Source organism: Linderina pennispora (genome assembly GCF_002104995.1).
Source record: "Linderina pennispora strain ATCC 12442 chromosome Unknown DL89scaffold_17, whole genome shotgun sequence".
Lineage (NCBI taxonomy): Eukaryota > Fungi > Kickxellomycota > Kickxellomycetes > Kickxellales > Kickxellaceae > Linderina > Linderina pennispora.
This window is the reverse complement of record NW_024468265.1, coordinates 15,554-34,656: the sequence shown is the minus strand read 5'-3', so window position 1 is coordinate 34,656 and position 19,103 is coordinate 15,554. Positions and strand designations below refer to the sequence as shown.

At 57.8% G+C, this 19,103-nt stretch overlaps 8 protein-coding genes across 8 annotated transcripts; 3 read left to right on the top strand and 5 right to left on the bottom strand.

Moving 5' to 3' along the window:
• Positions 1–412: 412 nt before the first annotated feature.
• Positions 413–3,026, top strand: DL89DRAFT_270315 (uncharacterized protein). Its single transcript, XM_040888659.1, has 3 exons — positions 413–1,463; positions 1,547–2,129; positions 2,167–3,026. Exons 1-3 carry the CDS (start codon positions 643–645, stop codon positions 2,932–2,934), a joined length of 2,172 nt encoding a protein of 723 aa, XP_040740148.1. The 5' UTR covers positions 413–642; the 3' UTR covers positions 2,935–3,026.
• Positions 3,027–3,492: 466 nt separating this feature from the next.
• DL89DRAFT_270314 (Metallo-dependent phosphatase) lies at positions 3,493–5,313 on the top strand. The gene is given in 3 exon segments (XM_040888658.1): positions 3,493–3,828; positions 3,857–3,975; positions 3,995–5,313. The coding sequence occupies 3 exon segments, from the start codon at positions 3,664–3,666 to the stop codon at positions 5,232–5,234; spliced, it is 1,524 nt and encodes a 507-aa protein (XP_040740147.1). The 5' UTR covers positions 3,493–3,663; the 3' UTR covers positions 5,235–5,313.
• Positions 5,314–5,794: 481 nt separating this feature from the next.
• DL89DRAFT_270313 (uncharacterized protein) lies at positions 5,795–6,512 on the bottom strand. Its single transcript, XM_040888657.1, has one exon. The coding sequence runs from the start codon at positions 6,494–6,496 to the stop codon at positions 5,828–5,830; it is 669 nt and encodes a 222-aa protein (XP_040740146.1). The 5' UTR covers positions 6,497–6,512; the 3' UTR covers positions 5,795–5,827.
• A 518-nt stretch (positions 6,513–7,030) lies between these two features.
• Positions 7,031–8,203, bottom strand: DL89DRAFT_249575 (chitinase; the record flags this gene model as incomplete). Its single annotated transcript, XM_040885166.1, has 1 exon — positions 7,031–8,203. A coding segment is annotated over exon 1 (1,161 nt), but the record flags the coding sequence as incomplete, so codon positions are not given.
• A 212-nt stretch (positions 8,204–8,415) lies between these two features.
• Positions 8,416–12,453, bottom strand: DL89DRAFT_270312 (uncharacterized protein). The gene has a single exon (XM_040888656.1). It carries the CDS (start codon positions 12,441–12,443, stop codon positions 8,505–8,507), a length of 3,939 nt encoding a protein of 1,312 aa, XP_040740144.1. The 5' UTR covers positions 12,444–12,453; the 3' UTR covers positions 8,416–8,504.
• Positions 12,454–12,531: 78 nt separating this feature from the next.
• Positions 12,532–15,587, top strand: DL89DRAFT_270311 (uncharacterized protein). The gene has a single exon (XM_040888655.1). It carries the CDS (start codon positions 12,569–12,571, stop codon positions 15,548–15,550), a length of 2,982 nt encoding a protein of 993 aa, XP_040740143.1. The 5' UTR covers positions 12,532–12,568; the 3' UTR covers positions 15,551–15,587.
• On the bottom strand, positions 15,586–17,079 carry DL89DRAFT_260411 (uncharacterized protein; the record flags this gene model as incomplete). The annotated part of the gene is made up of 1 exon (XM_040885780.1): positions 15,586–17,079. The coding sequence occupies one exon, from the start codon at positions 17,077–17,079 to the stop codon at positions 15,586–15,588; it is 1,494 nt and encodes a 497-aa protein (XP_040740142.1).
• Positions 17,080–17,420: 341 nt separating this feature from the next.
• Positions 17,421–19,080, bottom strand: DL89DRAFT_260410 (uncharacterized protein; the record flags this gene model as incomplete). Its single annotated transcript, XM_040885779.1, has 2 exons — positions 17,421–18,107; positions 18,451–19,080. The coding sequence occupies 2 exons, from the start codon at positions 19,078–19,080 to the stop codon at positions 17,421–17,423; spliced, it is 1,317 nt and encodes a 438-aa protein (XP_040740141.1).
• Positions 19,081–19,103: the final 23 nt, after the last annotated feature.

The window sequence follows — 19,103 nt, the reverse complement described above, 5'->3', positions numbered from 1 at the left end:
CCGGATCTCAGGTCCGCCCACCTGCCGGCATTTGAATGTCTTTTGCCAATGCTGCAGGTAGTATTAGTCCTCTGAGGAAACGACGCGCAGCTGGTACCAGTGGCTTGGAGAACGCCGCCCAGCCAGTACAGAGCAAATGAGGACCCGGGTATCCTGTTTAGGAAATGGACATTGTCATCCGCTCCATACATCCAAGGGTGGCTTGCACTCTGCTGTGTTATTTGGCATGTTGTTGCAGCGCCCCTGGCCAAACCCCTCCGATTCTTGCCCTGGGACGGCCCAAATGACCTGCCCGGAAAAGGAGCTGCGACACATAAAATATTTCCTCCCATGCATTGTTGCTCAAGCTTTGCGATATACAGTGCATGTCAATACTTTAAGCGATTTTACTCATCCCTTTTTCCCTCTCGTTTGCTGCAGCTATCTTGGGCACTGGAGGACGGGGCAGGTGCGAGGAGGCTGGCGCACTTTTATATACTGGGTGCTGTCCGGATTCCTGCCAGTGCCCTTCCTTCTGGTTTCTGTATTTTGCCGTGCTCCCTTTTGACCCCCTATTTCTATCCTCTGCTATTTATAAAAACACGCTTCTGTCATTTCCTCACATAGTTACTTTGTTGTCAGCCAAGAGGGATAAGGTTACCAATGTCTGCAATCGAATGGCTGATGAAGCGGACGTCGTCGACTGACCTGCTTCCTGATGGAACACATGTCCACACAACTAACATTCCTGACCTCCAGAAGAAGGTGTACCTCTGGATTGGCGTCGTTGATATTTTCCTGTTCACGATCTCAACCCTGCTGTTTGTGTACCGAGGCCGGCGGACACTCGACATTAACGCCCATGCAGTGCTTCTGACTAGCATCGGCTCGTTCACGATCCTCGTCGTCAATACGTGCTTTCTGTTCCAGTTTGTGTGGCCAGGCAACTTCCCGTGCTTTCTTATCTTGTGGTGCGCCTACCCGGGCGTGATGCTGTGGATGTCATGTACGCTGGCGCGCGCCATGCGGCTGTACATCCTCAGCTACCGCAACACGCAGAAACTGAAGGAGCGCAACAAGGTTGGCCAGATGACCGCCGCGCAGCTGTACGGCAAGGGCGCGGTGCAAGACCCGGAGGGCGAACTCAGCGATGCTGAGAAGGCGCAGGGGTCGTCAATCGAGAGCAGCATCCCAAAGTCCTTCTATCGTCGCCGTACCGATGCCCTGGGCAAGTGGTGGGCGGCGGAGAAGTCGCAGATCACCGAGCGCCGTTTGGTGTGGTACGTGCTGTTTGCCACGCTGTTTACAGCAATCGTCTGCAGCATTATTCAGGCGCTGACCAAGGACCTGGCGATTGTGCCTATGATGTACTCAAAGTGCCCGGTTGGCGTGTGGGAGTACTTCCCGCTCTACGCCATGATTGCCCTGTACTGTGTCGTGCTGACCCCGGTCCTTGTCTACCACATCTGGCCCATCAAGGACGCGTTTGGCATTCGTCCACGACATTCTGCTCAACAACCTGTTCACATTTATCTGCGTGCTCATGTTCATGGTCCAGACCAACAAGGGTTTCGGTGGTCCGCGACCCGTTCTGGGACTCGTTCCTGTGGTGTTCCCTGCTCTTCAACCTGTCGCAGATCACGTCAGTTATTATCCCGCTTGTGCGCTCGTACCGCCAGTCCGACGCCTTCACGTGGTCGGACAACCCGGGCCGCACGGCCAGCAAGGAGTTGTTCTACCGCGTGCTGAACCACCCGGAACTGTTCGAGAAGCTGAAGATCTACAGTGCTGCCAACTTTTGCACAGAGATCACACTGTTCCTCGAGGAGTACCAGGTGCTCAAGGCCAACGTCGTGCGCTTCTACAACATTGGCGAGCCCGGGTTCGATGATGACGGCGCCAACGACAGTGAGGACGACGATGACGACGACGATGACGATGACGATGGTCTGGGCCGTGGCGGCGACATGTCAGCCAGCCGCCCGAACCTGACTGGTGGTGCTGGTTGGACTACAGTGGTCACGCGTGCTAACAATGAAAGTACCAGCCACGCCAACGCCGCCGACCGCTCTGTCGGTTCCCCTATGTCGCAGCACTCGGACATCAACATCATCACCCGGCCAATCCATTCGGAAAAGGACGCCCTGCGCGTGCACCTGAATGGCCAGCACAACAACGATCCTGGAGAGCAACCACGACACGATAATCTCTGTCGGCGATGCGCGCTCGTCGGACGAGGACTACAGCGACCAGGCTGCCATGGTGCCGTCGCGCAACTCGCGTGCTCTGGTCCGCCCGGATGTTGCCAGCCAGGGAATAGTTGGCCGTCTGACCACCGAGACCTCGCGTGGAATCGTGGCCATGACCAGCGGAACCGCAGGTGCCAATGGCAGCGCTGCTGGATCAGCGTCCTGGGTGGCTTGCTGCGCTCCTTTGGCGGCCGCAATGCTGCCAGCAGCGGCAACAATGGCTTTCTCCGATATTTCCAACGGAGGCAGCGGCGACAACATCAATGGCGACAACAGTGCGACGCTTGCAGGTGGCGGTGCGACCATCGGCAAGCTGCCAGTGCGTCGCAACAGCCGTGGCGAAGACATCATGGTGCTGTCGCATGTGCCGCCGTTCACGCCCGTCCGCTACACCATCCTGTCGACGCTGATGCAGACGCCGGCTGGCCTGGGGCGGCAGGGCAACATCACCACGTTCAAGACGCTGCCGTTTGCCCTGCGCGGCGACTACTACGGCTTCTACTCGACCTTCATTGCCGACGGTGCCACCCTGCAGATCAACGTGGAGGGCCGCATCTCGGAAGCGATCACCCGGCTCATCCACTCGCAGCAGTACACTGTCGACATGATGGATGAGGCCCACTCGGAGGTGCTGCAGCTGCTGTACGACAACATCTTCAAAAAGTTTGTCAGGATCTACCACCGCGACATGGTCGACATTATGTGAGCTTGGGCTCCGGCCCAGTTATATTCGCACCATTTTTTCTTTCCCTTTTTATTTTCTTCACGTTTCCCAAACAAGGCTGACTTTAATATTTCGCCAAACGGCAACGAGTGTCAAGATGGGTGCCGGATTGGACGATCAGACTATGGCTTCCCTTCAGAAGGATTCCTGGGAAAGGCGGATCATCGTCTGCAGTTTGATAGCAGCCGTGCATACCAGCTTGCTCATCGTGGTCACCTTGGCTGTAGGTCTGGTTCGCTATTGACGCAGGCATGCTCGCTCGACTTGCAGCGGGTGGATTCGCTGAAGCAGCAGGAAATGGGCGCAGTGGGGGTCATGCATGGTCCGGCATGCAGAGTGGGCCGGGGCTAGTCGGTGTGTGCATCTACGGGCTTGCCCAAACACTAGCACGTGTCGGGACCATTCCCAGCAAGCCAGATGTTGTCGGTTTACCCAGCAGATATGCACTCCCTCTCCCCGTTTTCAACTCACTATAAAATCTCTGTGCCGCCCTTCATTCTCTCCCACGCCTTCTCACTACCCAGAGTTCCTTTTGTTCCTCCCCCCTCCTCTTCCTCCTGGTTCATTCCCTACCTATACCGGTTTATTCCAGTGTTACTACTCTCCATCTAATAGGCATGCGCTTGGTAAGCTTGGCCAGCTTTGGCCTGTTATCTCTGTCGATCACATCAGCACTCCCATCCAACAACGGCAACGGCTATGGTAATGGCTATGGCAACTGGCAACGGCAACGGCCACGGTCACAAGAACTTTTCGCTGCGTGTGATCCACACCAACGACGTGCACGCACACTACGACCAATTCAACAAATACGGTTCCGACTGCACAGCAACGGACATTTCCCGGGGTACCTGCTATGGCGGCGCTGCGCGGCAGGTCACGCTAATCAACAAACTGCGCTGAGGGCCATCCGAACACGCTGCTGTTTGATGCGGGTGACCAGGCCCAGGGCACGCTGTTCTACACAGTCGACAAGTTCAACGCCACCTACAAGCTAATGAACCACCTCAAATACGACGCCATGTGTATCGGAAACCACGAGTTTCGACGACGGACCCGATTTCGTGGCCAAGTTCTTCAATCTGCTAAAGTTCCCTGTGGTCTGCGCCAACATGGACACGTCCAAGAACCCGAATCTGGCCAAGATTGTCAAGCCCTATACGATTATCGACAAGTACCAGCTTGGCGTCATCGGCTATATTACCAATACTACCGGCAGTATCTCGAGCTCCGGGCCAACAGTCTCATTCTCGGACCCGGCCACGGCAGTCAACAAGTATGTCAAGATTCTGCGCAAGAAGGGCATTAAGCGGATTATCGCCGTCAGCCACAACGGGTACAAGGAGGACCAGGAGGTGGCTGCGCGCACCCACGGCTTGGACCTGATCGTCGGCGGCCACTCGCACACATACCTGTCGTTGAATGCATCAGAGCCGGGCGCTGGCGGCCTCTACCCGACCATTGTCAAGAACCTGGATGGCAAGGACACGTATGTGGTGCAGGCCAAGGCGTGGGGCGAGTATGTTGGGTACGTCGACATTGAGTTCAAGAAGGACGGCTCGATTGCCAAGCTGAGCGGTGAGCCTGTGCATCTGACGCAGGATATCGCGCAGGACCCGGTCATGGCAGCCAATGTCAAGGAATGGCGCAGATCGTTCGAGGAGTACGGCGATGTGCTGGTTGGTAACCTGACCGAGGGCATCAGCAACAGCGGCTGCCAGACCGGCGAGTGCGCAATCGGTGATCTGTCTGCCGACGCCATGCTCTGGGCGCGCAGCCGGGATTCCCCTGTCGACATCGCCATCATCAATAGCGGCGGGATCCGCGCTGGCATGGCTGGCGGCACGGTGCGCGTCAAGGATGTCTTGCTGGTGTTCCCGTTCGGCAATGCCTTGGCGGATGTCGCGCTGACTGGCGCCAAGCTCAAGGAGGTTATTAGTGGGATTCTGGCGAAGAAAAACGTGGTGAATGGACGCCCGGTGACGAGCTTTTTGCAGATTGCCGGCGCTCGCATCAGCTACCACCCGACGGCCGGCGGTCTTAATGTGCTGGATGCGCTGGAGGTCAAGTCGGGCGACCAGTGGGTCCCTGTTGATGATGCAAAGACATACAAGATCGTCACCCTGGACTTCATTGCCCGCGGCGGTGACAACTTCCTGGACCCGCCTGTCGATGCGCCAGCCCTTATTGCCCTGGATGTTGCTATGCAGGACTATTTCCGGGCATTTTCACCGGTCGCTCCCAAGCTGGATGGCAGAATCAAGAACACAGCCTCTGCTTAAAATGCACTTTCTTTCTCCCTATTTCTGCTGGAAAAAGCTTTAACCCCCTCATTTTGTGCTGGATTCTGCTGTTGGTATTCGATACAAGTGTCAAAGACTTCCATTATAACCAAAAAAGCAGAGTCTCTTCATCTATTCCCTCCCTTGTTTTCTTTATCATCTACCTTGCCATTTACGCTAAGCCAATGGGCCAGGATTATGCACTCCCTACCCCATCACATCGGGCTCTAAATATACAGTGATGGATAGGCCGCCAACGCACCTCCCCTCTACCCCCTAGTATCCTGGTCGTGCAATCGCAATCCCTAACATGGAATCTTCTCTGGCCAATATGTCTTGTTTGCCAACGAAATTGCGGGTACCGAGAAGAAAAATGAGAGACCTGCGCTGAATCGATCACTATCCTAGCTGCTGCAATCCAGCTATTACTTCACTATCCCCATTGGTATCTTGCTTCTCTATAGTAAACTGAGGCGTTATACGCCAAGTTTTGAAATAAAAAGTGAGAATTACTAAGCAGCTAAACATGAAGTAGCATTTTTTGTTGGAAACTAGAAGTGAGAGAACAAAATTAAATAAACTGTTTTAGACTATTACGAACTAGGAGCAGGCGACGTTTGCGATGATGCAGCGCTTGCCGACGACGACTCTGCCGACGATCCATTAGACGACACAGTACTAGAATTCCCGCTGATGGTTCCTGAACCTGACGCTTCCGTCTTCGAACTGCTGGAAAGCCCTAGGTTGAACTCCAAAGCCCTTGACGCAATCATCTGCTGCAATGGCAAAACCGTGGCGGTTTGAGCATTGCTTGTACCGGATTTTGTATCCAAGGGTAAAAGGAATGTGGCAGCAAAGCCAGGCTGGCTTGCCGACATGCTACGGTCGGACATGGGGTGCGGGAGACCGGTGCCAGAGCCGCCCATGATGCCGCCCGGAAGCATGGTTTCGAACAAGTTTATCTCAGACTTCCATCCAGGACGCCTGGGCATTGGCCCGCGCTGTACACCGGCCGGGGAGGTGGAATCGGAGCTGTCTGGGACCGGGAAGGATATCGAGCTGGTTGCTGCCAGGAGCTCGGCACTGGTGCCGGTAGTATCATTAGGAGTTGATTCGGGCTGAGCGGACGAGCTGGCAGACAGTGCAGTGGAAGAACCAGCAGACTCTGCTGCTGCTGCTAATCCAGGGCTGGATTCAGCAGACTCTGCCGAGATTGACGACGACTGGGCGGCTGAGCCAGACTCAGCAGAAGCAGATGGCATGCTAGCTACAGGAGACTCGCCGGCGGATGTAGCAGCGCTGGCCGAGGTCTGTGAGCTGGACTCGACACCGAGCTTCATCAAAACATCCGCCATATCGCTGGGAACCGCCGTCGACTTGCCGCTAATAATCGCATACGGCACGCCTACCGAATCAAACATGATTACCTTGCTGACCTCCGACGTGGTTGCAGAAGACTCAGCCGATGGCGAGTTCTCCGAGTGCGACTCCGCAGAGGGGCTGCTAGTAGATTGCTCTGAAGCATTATTGGAAGATTGCTGCGAGGCGCTGCCGCCGGTGGAGAACAGCGAGGGCATAGTCCATGGGCCCGAGTGTGAAGATGCCTCTGGTGAGGCTGGCGCAGGAAACGTGCTGCCTATGGAAGCGGGAGGCACGCTGCTTGTGGAAGCAGGAGATGAAGAAGACGCAGCAGCGGCGCTGCTGGACTGGTGATCCGGCTCAGTATCATTGGCAGTCTTGGGTCCCCGGCACAACGGCCCGATGGCCTCCAGGGTGCCAATAAGCTCATTCTGGTAATCGCCGTTGAGCGCCCACACCATCATGCCCTTGATGCCCTTATTCCTGGCATAGTCCACCTTCTTGGCCAACGACTCCTGGTCATCATAAGTGATAAAGCGGCGCAGTTGCGGATTATACAGCCACGGCGTACTGCTCGTGTGGTCCCAGATCCTAATCCAATCGTCAGTGGTTGTGTTGGCGGTGCGCAAAAGCCCCTGGTCGCGCAAATGGCGGTAGTTCCAGATGCCGGACATGGAGTTGACGTTCTCGCAGACATCGTACCAGAGGGCGTCGTCAAGATCACCCTGCGGCACTTCATTGGCAAACGGGACATACATGTCGGCGCCGTCCTTGGCTACGATGACCTCGCGGGTGGTCAGTGAGCGGCCGTAGAAGGGCACCCCGGCGACCAGCTTGTCGGCAGGCCACTTGGCAGCTAGCCACTGGTCGATGGCCTGGGTGTACGAGAGCTGCAAGCCGCGGTTATGCTGGTAATCGAAGGGGGCGTTGGGACCGGTGGAGTTGGCCCAGACGCCATTAATATCAAAGGCCATGATGGACGCGTAGTCGACAAACTCGGCGAAGGGACTGACATCACTCATCGGCCCATTAGCGTCGTCAAATGGCTGCACACGCACAGCCAAGCTTATCAGCTTTTGCTCATCGGGGAAGCGCGCGTGGAAGTTGGACCTTAGCGCATGCAAAAACCTCAGCAGGTTGGCGCTATCCTGTGGACTGAATTTGTTGCACTTTGAGGCAGCCCGTCCAGGATACTCCCAATCGATTTCGGCGCCGTCCAGCTCGTACTTTTCGATGAAATCGCCGATGCTCTTGACCAATGCGCCACGCTTGTGGACATCCTGCATGATTGAGGAGAAGCGGTTCGAGCCGGTCCAGCCGCCGATAGTCAGCGAGATCTTGGTTTTGGATGAGCGGGCTTCGCGCACCAGCGAGGGGAGGAACCATTCGCCGTCGAAGGTGAAGGTGCCTTCGTCGGTCGGGATTCCGAAGGCCAGCTGCAGGTGCGTGATCTTGGACATGTCGAGGTTTAGCAGGGCGTTGCGTTTCCATGTCGGGTAGTAGCCGACCACGTACCGCGAGGATGGGCCGCAGGAAGTGGCGGCGGCTAGTGCAGCCAGTGCAGCTACAGCTATGGTGTGGCTGATACCGGGTCGCATAGTATGGAAAAACTAATATGGTGGTGTTGGAGTTGAATAGAAATAATATTGCAGGTGTACCGGTTATATTTCTGGCGAACGAATTGCACGAGTGGTTCCGGGAGACATTTTGGATATAACAGAAATTCCAGCAGGCACAGAGCTCAGACTATGCAGAATAATTGTTTCTCTATCTCCACACATAGTCGGGAAGGAGGGCGGGGGGCTAGAGAAAATTCTAAAGTGTTTATTTGCACGTTTTATATGTAAAAAATTTTGGTAGGAGAATGTGAAGGGGACGGGGCTCATTCTCCAGTACTGCCTTCATTGTCTTTCACGGCATGATAGAGCCCAGGCTGAACTCATCGTCATTATCGAACAGCGACAGGGTAGATCTAGTGGTCCACTCCTCCGGGACATTTTGCGCCGCCGTCTGCTTTTTCTTCTCCGCCTTTTTGCTGAACATCTGGCTTTTCTCCACAGCAAGCATCGGCAGCAGCGCCAGTCGCAACAGCGCCTTACGGCGCTTGGCATCGGCCTCACCGACAATCATCTCCAGTGCCTTTTCCAGGTCCTCGCCCAATACGCCCGACTCGGTGATGGCCGGCACCATCGAATACACCATAGTGGAGCGGAACGCCCGGTCTGGCACATCCTTGCTGTGCAGCTTCCAATTAACCGGCATGTGCTTGGCGAAGCTCGAGAAATGCAGAACATCAGCAAACATCGCCAGGGCCAAATCCTGCACATCCAGCAGCTGCGGCGAGCGCAGGACAGAGACAGTCGCTTGGACGAAATCCCGGCACAGCCACGACGACAGAATGGTGCCGCCGCTTTTGTTGTCGACCAGGCTCGGATGCACATGTGCCAGGTAGCTGTTGACGGTCGACGCGTGGGCGGGCGTAGGCACGGCGTAGTGCTGGAGAAGACCGATCACTGCCAGTGATGGCGCCAGTCTGGCCAGTGCCGCGGTGGTGCGGTGCGAGGCGTGGGTGTCGGGGAGCTGCATTGCGTGCAGAGACGCAGTCAGTACGGCGGCGAATAGTTCGGGCGTCTGCAGAATGTGCGCACCCAGAGCATAATTGCCAGTCCGCTTGCTGTGGCTGTCGTCCTGCCCGATTGTGATGCGAGCCGAGCTGGCCAGCTCGTTCTCGATCTGCGCGGCCTCCGGGAACGACAAGGACATAGATGCGAGCAAATCGGCAGTGGCCGAGCTGAATGCGCGCGTCCAGTCGCGCAGTAGCCTTTCTCTGACAATATCCTCGTCGACCGACGGCTCGGCTCCGCTGGAGCTTCTTTGCATAATCTCCGACCACTGTTCGGTCAGGCGCTCGCTGCAGAATGCCAGCATGGGGATTAGCCATGGCTGGACAAATTCGGCAACGACGTTCCTTACCGTGTCCTTACGGGTTGTTGGCCAGCTGCCGATGGCCAGAAGCACTGGCCGGACGATCTCGACCAGCACCATTTTCCAGTGACGCGATGTCATCACTGCAGCATCGGCAAACAGACAGGCAGCGAAGTTACTGCCGATGTCGGGCACAACCTTGGCATCGTAGAGCTCGGGCAAATGAGCGAGGCAGCCGATGCACCGGTAGGACGACTCGCGCAGCATATTCAGCGTGTGGCGGATGGCCCGGATCTCCACCGAGTGCAGGTCGGCCTCCTGGCTCTCCCTTGCAACGGCACCGGTCAGGCTGGACATCTCGCTTGATGACAATTCCAGCAGCCCAAACAGATTCTGGGCCGGCGCCGACTGCCACGGCAATTGCTGCCAGTTGGCAGGGTTCCACAAGGCGTGCAAGCACTGCATGAGCATCAGAACGGCCGGGGCGACTTCCGACACATAGTCGCTCCACACGGCCGCCAGGCTGAGGCTGGCATCGCCGCCCAGAGTCCGGGTCAGGCAGACCTGCAGGGTGGACAGCACGTGCATCAGCTGGAACCGATTGCGACGCGCCCGGTCCATCGCACCCTTGCATTCGCTGCTAATGTCGCCAGCCACATTGGCGTCCAATGCCGGCAGGCCGAGCAAAGAAACCAGCTCCTGCGGCGACTGCAGCGCCGGCAGAAACTCATTCAGCGACTCGACCAGTGGCCGGATCACCGCACCAGCAAGATCCTTGCGCATCGACAGGCTGCATGAGGCGCCAGCAATCAGCGTCAGCAGGAACTCGCCCAGGTAGCATTTGACCGGATCCGACACCTGCGGGTCATTCAGGTTCGCCTGCACCAAATCCGAGAGATCCCCGTAGATTACCATCAGCGAATCAGGGATTGCGATGGCGATCCGGACAAGTGCGCCGGTGGCCCGGCGGCTCAGCGTCCGCAGCTCGCGCGCCGCGGGTCCTTCAGGGGCCTTCAACAAAGACGTGCATTTCTTCAGCACATTGAACAGCAATGTGCGCGCCCCGTCGTCTCCCATGGCCGACGGCCGCAGCAGGAACGCAAACGACGGCAGCGTCTGCAATTGTCTAGTCATCAGCGTCGGATTGTCCGTGACGAACCCGACGACCTTTTCGCCGATCTGATAGCACAGCGGCCGCACTGTCTCCAGGCTCCTGTCCATATCGCCGTCCTCTAATGCTCGCTGCTCGTAGTCGTCCAAAGTCGACAGAATCGTATCCACCGTGATAAACGCGGCCTCAGCCACTGACACCTGCGCGACGTCCGCATTGCCGGTCAGTGCCGTGTCCAGAACCGGCAAGAGCGACGGCAGAATCCACTGGACAAAGCCCGTGGGCTCCAGTTTGCATGTGCTGCGGAGAATCCCCAGAAGCCGGCTGCGCACATCGCTCGACAGGAAGCTGCGCAGATCGGCCGGCGACTCGAACTGGTCGGCCTCGTCCGAGTCGATGCCTGTGGCCACGTCATTGCCATGTACCAGCTCGCCGACCAGATGCGACGCCCGGCACACCTTGAACAGCATCGTGGTGGTGTGCTCGGCCAGCGTGCTGAATGCTCCCAGCACCACCGGGTCTTTGCTCAGCGCCGGGTGCCCGACAATGGCTGTCCAGCAGGCCATCGCTTGCGACGACACCGTGTAGCGCATGTCACGGCCCAGTGCCAGCAGAAGCTCGATCAGCGGCTGCGGATTCGCTAACACGTTAATGTCGAGCTTTTTGCGCGCCCAGTGGATGGTCACCAGATTCGCCACCGTCTGCGAGATCGTCTTGGCCGCCGACAGGGCCTCGGCCGTGTCGTCCCACTCGGTTTCAGCCGCAGGCTTCACTGTTCCCAGGTACACCTGCGCCATCGAGCCCAGGACCGCTGCGTTGCTGGCGAACTCGAGCAGAATCGTGTCGCGGTACTCGCCCACAGTGACGTTGCGGCGGGAGATCGTCTCCAGGCAGCTGGCTGCCCGTCTGCGCACCGTATCGCTGCGCACACGCAGCAGGTCGGCCAAGCACGGGATCATCTGCATTGCTGCCAGCGCCCGCACCGGCACCCAGTCCAGGTAAACCGAGATGGCATCGAGCATGCTTACCAGCAGGTCTTGGTCGTCTGTGCTGCCAGACATATGCTGCGCAATCTCCGTGGCATGCTTGGCCCACCGCAGCAGCCATCCGTCTTCGTTCCCGGGCTCATACGGAACCTCGCGCGCCTTCTTCCCGGGCTTAGTGAAACTGGGCGTGCTGTCCACCGAAACCCGGTAGCCGTGCGGGTAAAGCTCGGTGACTGTCTGTCTGGGCAGCAATGCACCGACTAGTCCGATAGTCAGATCATTCTTATGCACGGCCGCCGACGGGTCGTTCTCATACACAAACACCTCCTCACCCAGTGTCTGCCAGATCCTCAGCGCCAGCACCCGGTGCTCCCCTGACAGCATATACAGATGCATCATCTGCGAGTTCAGGTCCACCCATGTACTCGACGGCCACATGCGCACCACCAGCATCACAAACACGCTGACCAGCTTTTCCCGGATATACTGCGGCTCAGTGTTCTGGCTTGACTGCAAGAGCATCTGCCAGAGGTGGTCGCGCAGCATCACGCCGTCGTTTAGCGTCAGCCGCTTTTTGTTCTTGCTGGGCTTGCCGCCGCTCCACCGACTGCGCAGCGAGTCTTCGATTAGCCGGAGCCCAAAGTGCCGTGCCATCGCCGGATACCCGTGCTGCCGCTGGGAGAGCTGCACGCCAACCAGCGCCGCCTCTTCAGACTCCTTCACCTGCTCGCACAGCGCCTCGGCTTCACGCCGCTGCTCCACCGTTGTGCTGGCCCCGTAGATCAACTCGAGTGCCTGAAGCGTCTGCTGAATTCGCCCGCTGTCCATTATAATAAAAAAAACTCTATAATATGAAATAAGCGAAAACAAAAGTTTTTTTTTTCGAGCGTCAATTTTTTTCCCCTGATGTCTCTGTTTTCTCTCGTCTCTCCAAAATACAAATTTTATTTAGTATGACGTGGAAGGAGGACTTGCGAGCGCATTTCAGATTCCTGGAGAAGCGAATTGAAGAGCTGGCCTTGGAATTCACCCCTCCCTTGGAATTCACCCCTCCAAAAGCCCACGACCTGCCAGTAGCCGAGACTTCTGCCAGCAGCGAGCGGATCGGAGGAATCATTATCCCTGGCATTGGACCGCAGCACCGCCGCCCGCTCATCACCCCACTCGATGACGACCACCACATCGCTGTCAAACACCTAGCTGCAAACACCGACGAATTGCTGGCATGTATCGAGGCTCCATCTGCGCTCCTGCGGTTGTCCGAACCCAAATACCTGTCTGAAAACTATGCCTGGGCGCAATGGTGGACGGCCGATATTGGTGGTGCACAAAAGCCTGAGGTGGTTAGGTTACTTGGCCCGTGGATCTCGCGATGTGTGCTATCCAAGGCATCCAGTTTGCTTGTCGCGCTGCCATCGTCTGACAGACAGCTTCTGCTCTTTCCCTATGTCTCCAAAGGCAATCCGGAGGCGTCCTGGCAGGTCGTCCAGTCTCTGGTCGGAATGCTGTCGAATCGAGCAGCCAGATCGGGTCTCTCGCAGCCCGCCTTAACCCTGATAGTAGCATTGCTGGATCACGCTGTTTCCACAGGCGTCGTCAGCCCCGATAGCGTCCTGCAGTCTATCACAGCCGCCAATGCTCTCTTGCCGCTCCACCGCAGCCTGTGGTCGGAGTACCTGCAAACCATGGCGGCATTGCCTGACCGGCTGGCAGGTGTTGTTGATCCGCAGTCCATCCCAATATGCCTCACCCCGCGCGTGTATTATGCTGCAGTTGCCCGGTCCACTGCTGCGCTGATCGAATGCGGCCACGGGGCTCCATCGCGCATGCTTCTGGAAGAGCTATGCTCGAAGCTCTGTCGCGTGGGACAGGCCGACTGCCTGAGCGTCGAAATCACCGCCTCCTTGCTGGCAGCGGCCAAGCAGCGGATCGCCCTGGCTTCGGTGCCCGAGAACGACAGGCTTCGGAAATCCTGCTGTGTTTTGTCTCGGGTGCAGCCGCCATTCGGACCGCGTCTAGTGTCGGCTGTCATGCAGCAGCTCGATACTGTTGTTGGCCGTGTCATAGCAGAGGATGACTCATGTGCGCGCCAGATCGGAGAGCAGGCGGCGGTTATCATTGCCAGCATTCTGTTTGAATATGTCGACCGGGAATGCACGCAGCTTGCCATTGACCACGCCATTTTGTCACTGGTCAAATCTCCGCTGGGGACATACTGGTCAACAACCACGTACCAGGCCATCGCACTAGCGCTACGGATGCTGTCGGGAAAGAGCAGTGATGAGGAGCTTTCGTCGCTTCTGCCCAGCCGTGTGTTTCCGGATCTTTTGGAAAAGGCAGTCACCGGCAGCCTGCTGCCCATGTGGTCGCTTCCTGAGCTGGTCACGTACGGCCAGGCAGAGCATGTCAAGGCGCTGACATCGTTGGTTTTGGCCCTGGTCGGATTGTTGGACAAGAAGGAGCGCACGCGGCTCTCGACTAGTGCTGCGTTCATGCGTGCCATCCCACGGTTCCTTGATGCGCCCATTGCGCAGATAAAGCTGTCGGGAATCATTGTTGCTGATGCGGTGGCCAACTGTGGCGATGGCGAATCGCTTGACTTTGGTCTGGATGACATTATCCGCGACTCATTGCGCACGGACATCCCACCAGGCACCCGTGCCCTGGCCACTGCCAGTGCCAACTATATTGCTGAAATGCGCAAGTATCTCTTGCCGGTTACGTCTCAATGGGCCAAGAGTGTGAAAAGTAATGACGCAGTAACGGCCAAGGCTGTCGACTTTGTTCGGGAATACGTCAGTACACGTCCGGAGGATAGTGATCTGGTTCTGGCACCGCGCCAGTCGAGTCTAGTGGACCCGCAGCAGCTGAGCAGCGGGTTTGTCAAGCCGCGCACGCCCGTGTTCCTCCACGACTGTCTAGCATACCTGAAGGACGCCAACGACACGGAAAAGACCAAAATAGGGCTGTTTGCCCTTGCGGACTGTGTAGGTAAGGCAAATACAAAGACAGTTGAGGAGCTGTGGCTGCCTGCCGCAAACAAGCTCCTGTTCCTATATAACCGCGGGCCCGACAACCTGGACTGGGCGTGGGATCTCGAGCGGCGCCGGGCCCTGGCGGCATTGGCGGTCAGGCTGCCTGAGCAGATCGGGCCGTTCCTAGCGGACAAATCGTGCGATCGCAATCTGACCATCAAGGACCGCGAGATAGTGTTCTCTGCCATCTCCAATGCGTGCCTGCAGCTGTCGGGCATTAGCGAGGACGAAATCCCCAAGGAACGCATTCTTGAAGAGCCAGTGCAAAGTGACCGGCCTGGTGCAGCAATTGGCGCCGGGACAGTTGTTCGCCGGTCGCGCAAGCTGGATCTCGCAAAACAGCGAGTGTCTGGCGCCGCAATCAGCGAGCTGGATAAGAAGCGGCATCTGTACTCGAGCATTGTCGGACCAGCGTTCTTCTTCCCGCTGATCTCCCAGTATGGCAAAAGCGACATGAGCACCAGCACCAGCGACATACGCGGTGATGCCTCGGTGTTTGAGAAATACCTCAACACGCTGGCAGTCATTCTATATACGGCCGGCTCCGCAACGCATCTGCTTCGGATGAACCGCGAGTTCTGGGATCTGGCCAAGCTGGTACGTAGAATGAAGGCGCGCAATGTCAGCGAGTCGCCGCCGGTCTTGGACGCACTGCTGTTTGGACTCGACGTTGCTTTGAGCCCGGACCGCGCGCTGAGCGCACCGACGCTGGCCAACGAGTTCCGCGGCGACATTGCCGATGCCCTGGTATGGATCAGCTCGCTGATGGAGCAGAATCGGCTGGGCGATTCGGCAATGGCCCATGCGTCGCGAATTGTTATGCGGCTGCATGAGATCCAGGGCGACGTGCGTCGCAGAGTGACCTCAAGCGACATTCACCAGTTTATGTCCATCATTTAAAAATGTCTATTAGTAATATGGCTCCTTGTATTATGTTATTCCGGACACTCTACTTGCTGGTTGAGAGTGACCACTGGCTGCTTCAGCCAGCCGAAGTTGCCGACATCGACTTTGATGTGGAAGCGGATGCTGAGCTTGCCTGACCGCTCGAGGTCGCTGCTCTGCAGGCCCGACGACTTGGGCGCGCACTTGGCAAACAGATCGACCAGGGCCGGATCGCTCATGTCCGATGTCAGGTAATGCATGGTGGTGTTGGCCGAGTGGAACTGCAGCGTCTGCGGCAGCGACTCCAGGCGAAGTATTTCGGTCTCGATGATTCTGTTCCCGGTGACGCCGTTAAACCCAAGCACGTGCACTCTGCTGATGACCAGCGGGTAGAAATTGCCGCTGTTGATCGCATAGTTTATCTGCAGCGGCATCATGATGCCAAACAGGCTCTCCTGTTTGTCGTATGTGATTTTGGCCGGTTCCAGCGCCGACAGGCTGGAGATCGAGATCGACGGCACGCGCGGCCAGAGGAAGAAGCCGACGATCGACAGCAGCACGATCATGGCGAAGGTCGCCGCCACGCAGTATTTGGCTCCGCAGCAGCAGAACGGGAACTTGAAACCTTCTCCGCCCTGGTCGTTTTGCGCCCACGACGCCCCGTTGGCAGCGTTGCCGCGGTTCGGATCGAACACCACGGGCTTGAACAAGCGGGCTTCGCGCTCATGCGCCTTGGCGCCCAGTATGCGGCGGAACTTGTTGCCGTCGGCCAGCTCCTTCTGCTTCTCGTCGCCGAAGGCACCCGGCGCCAATAGGCCATTGAACTCTTCGTCGCTGTCCATGTCCGAGGCAAACGACATGCGCAGGTTGAACTCGGACTCTGGTCCGCCATCGCTGGTCGACAGCAGCTGCTTTGGCTTGTCTGCGATCTGCTCCTGCAATATCTGCTTCTCGGGCAGCTCCTTGTTGTCCAGTGCCAGACCGTCGGCTGCGGGCATGGCGGACTGCTCCATTGTCTGCGATGTCTGCAGATCCCCGTCAATGCCCGTCCTGATAACATTCAGCTGCCTGCGGTGGCGCTTCTTGCGCTTGCGCTTGCCTTCTTCGAGCAGCCGCAGTTCCGCCTGCTTCCGCCGCTCCTCGGCCATGGCTGCTTCTTCGGCGGCGCGGTGTCGGCGTCTGCCGTACATCATCTCGCTGAGCCGGGCGGCGCCGATCATGCGCTTGGAGAGCGCTGGGGCTCTGCGATATACTATCTCATTTACAGACGGATTATCGCAGACGCTGCCGTCGCTGTCGTCATGGCTGCTGTATGAGCCGGTGTAGCCCTGGCCAGCGTACTTTAGGCGGTTTCGGCTCCGGTCTTTGACCTTGATCTTGATGTTGGGCAGCGAGCGGTTGTCTGGTAGTGAGCGCAGTCGGTCGTCGAGATCAACCGACTGGGCGCTGCGAGCTGCTGGGATGTGGGCGGCAGTTGATGGGCGGCTTGCATCCATGTCGCTGCCATAGCTGCTACCGCTGCTGCTATCGTCAGGGTAGTACATGGCTTCTTGGTGCGTGGGAAAGGTGGCTAAATGTTAGTGTATATTGCGGGAGCCAAAAATGTAATTTCAAAAAGCCGCCGGGAGCCAAACAGCACATACCAGTTCAAATGGACATGGCTGCCCTGCGCCACGTATTTTCAGAGTCAGACCTCACATGGTGCACGGTGGAGCCAAAGGATCCTCATGTGTCTGAAACCACCCAGGACCACATGCCAGCCAACACAATACCTCCGCATTAAAGGTTTTTGATTGTGAGATGATGTTTGCGATGCATTCGAAAGATAGAAGAGAAAGAGCTTGGGCATGGAATATTGCAGGGGGCTGGCCAAGTCCAGGGCCGCTCAGCGAGCAGAGATCTGGCGCACGGGCACAGTCACTGTTGTGCACAGCTGCTCCAGATGCAGCCGGTTGTCCTTGATGTGGCCCTTGTTTCCAACACAAAAGTCGTTGGCAAGAACCAGGTCGCGCGGCATCTCGACGCCCGGCTGGACGACCTGGAAGTCATGCGTGAACGACATGTTGCCGCACACGAACGGCAGCCCCGCGACCTTGCCCACCACCGGCCAGCTGGTGCCGCGGCGGTCCCACACACGCCCATGGTGCGGTATCCGCTGGATTATCATGCCCATCTGCGTCGCAAGGTTCAGCGAAATCAGCGACGCCTGCAGTGATGACGATACCGCGGCATCAATCTTCCTGCCCGCCAGCTTCAGCGTCACCGCATACTCGATGCCGGATCTGGGCGCTGCGTGCCCTTGCTGCTTTGTCTCCACCGAACCAAGGCCGCCGGTCGCCGTTCTCACGACATTGAGCGAGGACTTTGCCGCCAATGCCGGGCTGCCATTGTCGGCCACCGCCACCGACAATGGCCGGAACAGATCAGCCGACGAGGTCCTGGATCTAGGACGCTGCGGGGGCTCGGCCAGCGGGTTCATAGCGCTGTTGCGCACCGATTTTGTGTTACTGCCAGCGCCGTTCAGCCTGCTACTGTTGGGCTTTACGCTGCCGCCATCAATGCCTGCCGAGGACTATAAACCAGAAAAAAACAACGGAGCACACAATCAGTCAGTGCGTGAACACGCGGGATTCAAGTTTTGGCTGACACCATCTCAGCCGCGTGCGAACACGCCCAGCGAGCCTCTTGTCGGTGGAAGCTGCTCGCACACTCCCCCAAAAAACGCAAAACAAAAGGCAAGGCAGATCACGTTCCGAAAGGGAGGGCGATAGTGGTTATATACCGTGTGTGCGGGCATGTGCGAATCCGAATAGGAGAGGCAAAAACAGGAGCAAAGGGAGGGGAGGCCAAGATGCATGGCGGTTGTTGTCCGCAAGAAAAAAACATTCACAAAAGAGACATCAGGTATTGCTTACCGTCTTGGAGACAAACATCGACATGGTCGTGGCCTGGCGGCGGCTCTCGGCCACCCTGGAATCGCGCTTGGCCGGCTTGCCCTCGCCGGCATGCTTGTTGTGGCCATGCCGCGAGAAAAAGCTGCTCTGGGCTCCTCTGCCGCTGCCATCGCTGCTGCCGCCAGCACTGTCGCCGCGGCTCCGATGGCTGTTGGTCGAGGTTACTGTGCTCGACGACGCCGGCGACATCTCGACCCCTGGCGCACTGATAGCCCCACGGCCGCGCACAGACCCGCCACTCCCCGGCTGCAGCCGCCCCGCGGCCATATTGGGCGTAGACATGGCGCCTGCACCTTGTGCCAAAACGGTCGATGACGACGACGACGAGCGCTGGTGCGACATCCACGCCGGCGGAGCCGACACGCGGCTGATGTATTCGACCCGGCGCTGGCACTCGTCCTGCAGGCCGGTCAGGATTTGGTCCAGGGCCACGTTCTCGGGGAACAGTCGCCGCGCCTCGCCCTGGAAGTCGGCAATCTTGCCCAGGAACTCCTCCATCTCTGCCAGCTGCGCAACGATCGACCCACTGCTGTTGCTGGTTGCGTTGTTGGGCGCTGTGCTGGTGAACCGCGGCAAGGCCGGCATGCTCATGTTTACCGACGATGACGGCGCTG

Excerpts from the sequence above, each read along its gene's own strand:
- DL89DRAFT_270311 (XM_040888655.1), top strand. The coding sequence starts at position 12,569 with ATGACGTGGAAGGAGGACTTGCGAGCGCATTTCAGATTCCTGGAGAAG.
- DL89DRAFT_270312 (XM_040888656.1), bottom strand. The coding sequence starts at position 12,443 with ATGGACAGCGGGCGAATTCAGCAGACGCTTCAGGCACTCGAGTTGATC.
- DL89DRAFT_270314 (XM_040888658.1), top strand. The coding sequence starts at position 3,664 with ATGGCAACTGGCAACGGCAACGGCCACGGTCACAAGAACTTTTCGCTG. Across the intron at positions 3,829-3,856 it reads ATGGCGGCGCTGCGCGGCAG|GGCCATCCGAACACGCTGCT; the intron begins GTCACGCTAATC and ends AACTGCGCTGAG.
- DL89DRAFT_270313 (XM_040888657.1), bottom strand. The coding sequence starts at position 6,496 with ATGCCATCTGCTTCTGCTGAGTCTGGCTCAGCCGCCCAGTCGTCGTCA.
- DL89DRAFT_270315 (XM_040888659.1), top strand. The coding sequence starts at position 643 with ATGTCTGCAATCGAATGGCTGATGAAGCGGACGTCGTCGACTGACCTG. Across the intron at positions 1,464-1,546 it reads ATCTGGCCCATCAAGGACGC|GGTTTCGGTGGTCCGCGACC; the intron begins GTTTGGCATTCG and ends CAGACCAACAAG. Across the intron at positions 2,130-2,166 it reads CGGAAAAGGACGCCCTGCGC|AGCAACCACGACACGATAAT; the intron begins GTGCACCTGAAT and ends ACGATCCTGGAG.